The sequence below is a fragment of the Capsicum annuum genome, chromosome 9, assembly GCF_002878395.1.
Source record: "Capsicum annuum cultivar UCD-10X-F1 chromosome 9, UCD10Xv1.1, whole genome shotgun sequence".
NCBI lineage: Eukaryota > Viridiplantae > Streptophyta > Magnoliopsida > Solanales > Solanaceae > Capsicum > Capsicum annuum.
This window is the reverse complement of record NC_061119.1, coordinates 211580821-211588780: the sequence shown is the minus strand read 5'-3', so window position 1 is coordinate 211588780 and position 7960 is coordinate 211580821. Positions and strand designations below refer to the sequence as shown.

Genomic DNA, 7960 nt, shown 5'->3' with positions numbered 1-7960 from the left:
ATTTCCTGGTGTTTGGTCAGTAATAAGAAAATATTATCCCAAGAGCATTTAGGTATAATATGGACAAATAATTAGACAACGACCCTAACCCCGACCCTAGATACCGACTACCCATCTGATACTGGACATTACTTTGTATCTCAAACTAAGATTTGACACCCGACATTAACCCAAGATCTGACTCTCGACCCCAACTAAAGAGTCAACTCTCGACCCCAATGCCCAACTCCCGACCCCAATACGAGAGCTGATTCTTGACGCCAACCTTGAATTGAGATTCAAGACCCAAGACCCGACCTCAACTTGAACCTTACTCCCGATCGACTTCGTATCAGATCTTGACTCCAGACCCCAAACCCCACTCGCAACCCCAACCTGTTACCCAACCCAGACCCAAGACCTTGATTCTTAACATGACTCTATACTCTGATTTGAGATTCAATTCAACCCCGATATTTGATTACCACCCTAACTAGAGACTCGATATTAACCCCGATCCCGATTCAAAAATTAGCTCCTGACCATGGCTCGATAATTAACTCTCGATCCCACCCCAATTTGAGACCCGAATCTTGAACCTAGTACAAGACTCAATCCAAACTCAAAGACTCGACGCCCGTCTCGACCTTGACTCAGGTTCTAACACCTGACCCCAACCTTTGAACCCGACACTCAACCCCAATCGAGAACCTGATTAAGCAAGACTCAACTCTCAGCCCAATCGAAGGCTTAGGATTTGACCTCACTCCAGGGCCCAACTCTTGACCCTGTCCCTGACCTCTGCCTTGATAATAATGCTCGAGATTTGGATCTCAACTTTAATTGAGACTCGAGACCCAAGATTCGACCTTAGTCTAGGACTTGACTCTCGACCTTGACATGAGACTCGTGTCTCAATTTCGATCTAGGGCCAAACCTAAACCATGTCCGGAGTCGAAATAGAGATAGGGCCATGAGTCGAAACTCGGCTGGGGTTTGAGGTTGAAAGTTGAGTTTGGGATCGGGATCGGAGTCGGGTTCAAGAGGCGAGTTAGGTTGAAGCAGAGATTGAAAAATGTTTCCTTATTTTATGAAGGGAAAAATTCCCCAAATTTGCAGGGGGGGATCTATTTTGAAACATTTAAACTTTAAGACAATCAAGCATGAGAAAATTAAAATATATTTTCCTTCATACAAAACGCACCCTTAACCTAAAAAAAAAGAGCAATTGACACACCCTTAACATAAAAGATGAGTAATTATATGATATAAGTTAGTTACCTGTAAAAAAAATTATGATATAATGGTTAATAGTCTAGTAAATTTGTAAAGATCCACAAGAAAAGGATCAAATGTGCACATCTCAAATTCATAGAAGTTAAACCAAATATCTCAGCCTAATATATATCACATGGGACTAAATATAAATCCATCAATATTTAAGGGATTAAAAGTGCAATTTTCTCATGTATATGCTTTTGAAGAAAAACTTTACCGTTAATTAAATCAACCATAGAATTGGAATCAAGTTTCACATTAATTTAATGAATTGGTACATTTGAATAATTTTGTCCAAAAGTACAAGTCCAAGTACCACTATATCAACTCTGCACACGTTGAAAAATAAATTAATTACTATAGTTGAATTTGTTTCTTGAAAATGTTTTTGTTAGTGGCATACTGTCTGTAAGATACCCATTAAGCCCAAAAGGAGAACTAAAATCAGAATCTTGAATAACACAACTTACTAGATGAATCTTTTGTAGCATATTATTAGTTAAAGATAGAGAAAAAATGTAGGTTAAAGATTAAAAGAAGCTAAAAGTAAAAGGTAAACTCCATGAGAAGAAGAAGAGAATAATCTTTTATTTGAGTGATTAGAATTCATATATAAAGACTGTCTTAAAGTACCAAAGGTTCCAAAATCAGACTCTTTCTTTTCTCTAACCACATGACCCTAAATTGATTCCTTCTTTCCCATTTCAACCATTTAACTATAAAGCAAATATAAGTAATTTCTTACATTGTATAAATTTATAGTTTATGATAAGTTAACTACTTTATTTATCAAGAAATTAATTCTATGAGTGGTTAGAGAATGTAATTTGATGAATGAAAGATCGTGAACATAATAATTTTTGACAAAAAAGTTGATGCGAAATGATTCATTATGATCAAAAAGCGTGTTAATACTATTTGTACACATTGAATTCTCACAATAGAATGAAAATGGGGTTCATGTACACGATCAAGACCTCACAAACAATAATGCTTCCTTCCATGAGGAGTTCAGAACTCAAATACAGTCAGTGAGTAAATTGCATCTTTTGGTGTGTTAGTTAACCTAAGTTGCACCCATACTACGTGGTTGGATGAGGCTCGGCTTCCAAAATGTTGGTGGATCATGAGTTTTTGCCTTTACGCCTTGAGCCGAAGATAGGAGGAGGTTTAGAAGATCAGCTGAAAATTAAAAACCTAGCAATTGTCCGTCGGGATGGGATAAGCTTGCTTCTTCACAAGCCTATATCCATCAAAAAACCGACCCTGATATTGGGTTTAAATTTTATAATCATTAACGGTATAAAAAATATCTATACAATTAGGTTACATATAAAACAATTATAGGTAAATTTTTGTGATGAGTAGTAGTATATATTGACAACATGATAAAAATGATAACTAAACTTCTATAACATATTAAAATACACCAATAATATAAAAATTTGTTCATGAAAAATCCTAACCATAGATACCTCATGACAATAAACACTTTCACACTTTCATGACTACCAACAAATAGCTTTTTTGCCTTTAATTACTCTTTGCAAGAAGTTACCATCCCTTCTTTTATTTTCTTTTGTTTTCTTTATCCTTCTCTTTGCTTTTACTTTACACTTTTTTTTCCCCTCCCTAGAATCTTACTTTATTCTCCCTCGAACTCAACCCTCTAAAAAGACCACCATCCTCTTCACAAATATTTGAATCCAATCCACCTTGTGTTCATAAACAAACAACTCTTCCCTTTTTTCCTCTCTCTATATCCCACATCACTTGTGCTTCAAACATACCAACTTTCTTTCTTCAAATCCATTTGTAGTTTGAGAAATATATACGCGAAATACGCAAATTGACACTTGTACTTGCACCGATTTTTAAAGCTAGACTCTGAATTATCCAAGTTTTTCGAGTTTTTGAATCTTGAATTTTGGTTGTTAATATTGTTGGCAATCATGAATATGACATCATCAAATTCAGAACTAAGCCTTGAATGCAAACCACATCAAAGCTACTCTATGCTTTTGAAATCATTTGGGGAGAAAATTGATCAAACACAAAATCTTGAAGAATTCTTAGCTAGACTTGAAGAAGAAAGGGTTAAGATTGATGCTTTCAAACGTGAACTTCCCCTTTGCATGCAACTTTTAACCAATGGTACGTAATTAATCTCTTCATTCTTTTTAATTAGTAATATACGGATCTTTCGGTACATATACTCACAGTGTAAATAATTTTTATATGATTGACGCTTTCAACCTATTATAACAATTACCAGCCTTTTTTGGTAACCAACCCTATCTCTTATAAATGAACGTTCACTTCTTGTTATCTTCTAAGAAGTTAAACTCTTCTCTTTTTAGCTTATTATAAGGTTGAAATGGCTTTCTTTGTGCACAAGTTTATGAATGAGATGTATCAAATCAAGAATAGTAGGACTCAAAAATACCTAGTGGGTTAATGCTTGATTATATCATTTTGAGAGTGTAAAAAAAAACTATACGATGTAGTTACTTATAAGGTGATTACAGGTAAGTCTCTACGATAAACAGTACTTATTGATAACCTAATATAATTGGTATGTGACATGCTATTAATTACATGTTAAACTGCACTGATAGATGTAAAAATTTGTAGTCATTGTTAGGATATATATAACTTAAATCCTTCGTTTAATAGCACATATGCTAGCTTAAACCTTATTAATTGGTTAAATTTTATTAAAGTCTTAATTCATTACTACCTATTGCCTTTTCAAACCTGTTCTGATAAGACTTTTCTGAGTAGAGGGTTTATCGGAAACACTCTCTCTACCCAACAAAGGTAGGAACTAGGTCTACGTACATATTATCCTCCCCAAACTGTTGTTGTTGTTGTTGTTGCAAGTCTGATATTGGTCGTTTCTTCTTCTTTTTTGGAATTAACAGCTATGGAGGCTTCAAGGCAACAACTTCAATCCCATAGGGAAAATAATCATATTGGACACAGACCAATTCTTGAGGAATTCATTCCACTTAAGAATAACAATAATGCAAGTGTTGAATTAGGAGCAGAAAAAATAGTTGCAAATAACACATCTACTATTGTTGATAACAAGGCAAATTGGATGACTTCTGCTCAATTATGGAGTCCACCAAGTGATCATCAAGAAACAAAGCAAGTACAAACATCTAACAATACTTCTAACAAAGAAAATGATCATCATATAGGCTTTTCTATTAGCCCAAAATTAGCCTTGGACAACAATTCTTCATGTCCAAGTCCAACAACACTAGCACTTGCTTCATCTAACAAACAAAATGAGTCAACAATAGTGGAAAATCATAACAAGAATTTGGAAGGAGTGAATATTCAACAAGATTCTCAAAGCATTGGAGGTGGTACCAACAGCACAAGTACAAGTACTCAACAACAACAGCCACATAGAAAGGCAAGAAGATGTTGGTCACCTGATTTGCATAGGCGTTTTGTTAATGCTCTTCAAATGCTAGGTGGTTCTCAAGGTAACATTTTTGTCTAAACCATTCTCTTTTTTTTTTTTCGTTTGTTTTTTTAATTTAAGTTATACATAGTATGAAGAAGAGCTCTGGAGAGATGATAAAGTTGTTTTCGCTTTTCCTATAAGTCACCGGTTCAAGTCGTGAATCACCCTGCTTTTGCCAGGGCGAATTGGAGGGTGTGGCCCTTCTCTAACCCTATGTAAACTTGACATGTATCGTGCATCAAACTGTCCTTTATATATTATATATACGGATAATATAAAGAATAGAGTATCATTTAACTTGTTATAATCTACTCTTGTGAGTATTATTTATTCTAGATTTTCAAAATCATAACTTATTACTATATAAAGTTACTACAATTACGTTGTAAGTGAATTTAATCAATATATAAAAAAAGAACTCTTTCTCTTTTTGGTAAATCTATATAGTATTTAGATATTTAACTTGTTATAGTCTAGTCTTACAAGTTCTCTTTATTAGTCTATCAAACTTTTAAACTCATTATTGATAGTCAAAAAGAATTATAATGTCATCATTTGGTTTTCTTTTCTTACTTTGCAAGCAAGCAAGCAATCTAAATCTTTTGATATGTAATTATTTCAGTGGCCACACCAAAGCAAATTAGAGAATTAATGAAGGTTGATGGATTGACCAATGATGAAGTTAAAAGCCATTTGCAGGTATACATGTTAACCAATTGCAACCGCACCCCCACCCCCCACCCTCAACAACTCCCAAGAAAACTAACCCTCCAAAAAATTAATTTTTTATGTTACACTTAATGATTATTGATCGGACTCTTCAAAAATGTCATTGGGTGCATGTCAGATCTTTCAAATATAGTGTATTTTTGGAGAATCCGACACTTGTGCAACAACACATTTGAAGAGTCCGAGCAACTTAGTTATTGATATACTACTCTTATAATTATAAAAATATGACATATTTAAGCCAATATACTTTGGTTTAATTATACAGAAGTACAGACTTCACACACGAAGACCAAGTCCAAGTCCACAAGCAACAACAGCACCACCACACCTAGTGGTTTTAGGTGGCATATGGGTCCCACCAGAGTACGCGGCCGCCGCAGCCACACATGGTGGTGCAACACCTGCAGCGACATTTTATGGACCACATTCAACTAGCCATGCACCATCACCACATTACATTGCGGCCCCACAAGCGGTCACACAAGAGTTCTACGGTACACCACAACCGTTACAATCGCTCCACCACCTCCAACACCACCAACAAATGTACCATCATGGTAGTCACATGTACAAGCCACCTTCAAAATCACATTCTCATAGCTCACCTGAATCCGATGCTCGAGGGACCGGTCAACACGGTGATCGATCATCAGAGAGTATCGAAGATGGAAAATCGGAGAGTTGTAGTAGTGAAAATGGTGGAGAAAGGAAGGTTGTGGTACACAAATTCTAGCAATTTTATGTGGATTTAATTTAGTTTAATTAGTGTTAATTTATTAAGATTAGCTTAGATAAATAATTAGGAGGTTATTCTTGTTCAAGGCAAAAAACAAAAAAATGAAAAAATTGCTTTTTTTTTATAGCACTACTACTAAAAGGAAGGGTAAAAAGGGAATAATAAAACAGGGTAGTGTTTGTTTTGTTTGAGATTCCATTGTATGCTTCAATATCCTAAATTGGATAAAGTTTAGAAAAATCAGATTTTATTTTGTTCTCTTGGCGTTTTGTGGGTATTTTTGACAATTTTGTCCTTTTGCAGAAATTGACCTTATTACTTTTTAATAAAAGAATAAATTTTTCTATCACTGCCACTCATATATATGATACTTTGATAAGCTTTTTCTCTTTTATTTCATGCGACAATGATGTTTAATTTAAATTTGGAGTTCAAATAAGATGTTAATTTGACTTTGAAATATATTAGTGATACAAAACTAGTGATTGGAAAAAGAACAAATATCATATCATTTGAATGTGAATAGTTTGATGGATTTAAATTCTTAAAAGAGTGAACAAAATAATAGCATCCTCAATATAAATATAAATCAAATATGTTGAAAAATTAGTCAAATATGTTAATCCACTTCGAAAATAACTTTAAAGGTGCATGTTTGAAATCCTTTATGATTGAAGTTCAAAAATGTGATTGAAGATGAGTCATATTACTTTTGGCACACATGATTAAACTTCAGATATTTTTGCATTAAGTCGTTATATATAGTTGAATCAATCACTTTCTTTTTTACTTTAATCTTTTTAGCCTAGTTCAAAAATAGCTAACATTTAGTCAATAGATGAGACACCATAGCTAATGTTTGTCTAATTATAAGATTAGTATAGCTAAATATGAAAAATTAGAGATTGTATATACAAATTGAATTTCAGTTTAGAGATTTGTATGAGCCGTGAAATTCATTTGTATACAAATACAAACCTTTAGGGATTTGTATATAAACCTCAAACTATGCAAATACACAAATACAAAGAAATAATATACATTAGTATTTAATCTAAACATTAGCTAGGCCTGATAATTATTTTAAATATTAATTATACCTAATAATTATGACTTAATATTTTCTACTCCATGTAGTTTTTCCATTGGACTAGTAATTGTTTTACTCCCTTTTTATGTTATTGGTAACTCTCTTTTAGAATTACTATTAGCCTCAAATATGAACTGCTAATATAAATTTAACATAACATGCATAAGTAAATGATTTAACATGCAATAGTTTCATTAATTTGTGATGAAGCTCTACACCTTATATCACATGGATCAACATGAGAAATACTATTAATAATTGGCAGATTGAAAACAAATTTTCTAATATCACTTGTTGGGCTAAAATCGTTTAAAATTACTCTTAACACGTGATAATATTATTCATTTTAGCTAAGTTTGCACGATTTTCTTCTTAGGGAACTCAGATTGAGGTTCAAAAAAGATTGTTAATTTTCCATCTAATTATTAAGGTTATCTAATTTTTCTAAGTAAATGTAGGTAACTGAAAAATAATTCTTATTTAACAATTATGTGATATCAAAATTTCGTTCATTCAAGAAATTAAAAAGTGTCATTGCCAAGATACGTATCCTTGATAACATCAATATAACCTGGCTAAAATTAATTAATTGTTTGTCTTGATGATACAAAAAACATTATTCATACACATATGAAAGCATATTCAACCCACAGGAATATTAATA

The 7960-nt window shown here is 33.1% G+C and overlaps 1 protein-coding gene across 1 annotated transcript; it reads left to right on the top strand.

Moving 5' to 3' along the window:
• Positions 1-2952: 2952 nt before the first annotated feature.
• LOC107841045 (myb family transcription factor EFM) lies at positions 2953-6465 on the top strand. The gene is made up of 4 exons (XM_016685056.2): positions 2953-3411; positions 4182-4757; positions 5361-5437; positions 5736-6465. The coding sequence occupies exons 1-4, from the start codon at positions 3210-3212 to the stop codon at positions 6201-6203; spliced, it is 1323 nt and encodes a 440-aa protein (XP_016540542.1). The 5' UTR covers positions 2953-3209; the 3' UTR covers positions 6204-6465.
• The last annotated feature ends 1495 nt before the right edge of the window (positions 6466-7960 follow it).

What these genes read in the sequence shown, in the direction of transcription:
- LOC107841045 (XM_016685056.2), top strand. Translation starts at nt 3,210, where the DNA reads ATGAATATGACATCATCAAATTCAGAACTAAGCCTTGAATGCAAACCA. An exon ending in CATGCAACTTTTAACCAATG is followed by an intron (nt 3,412 to 4,181) that starts GTACGTAATTAA and finishes TGGAATTAACAG; the next exon opens with CTATGGAGGCTTCAAGGCAA. An exon ending in AATGCTAGGTGGTTCTCAAG is followed by an intron (nt 4,758 to 5,360) that starts GTAACATTTTTG and finishes TAATTATTTCAG; the next exon opens with TGGCCACACCAAAGCAAATT.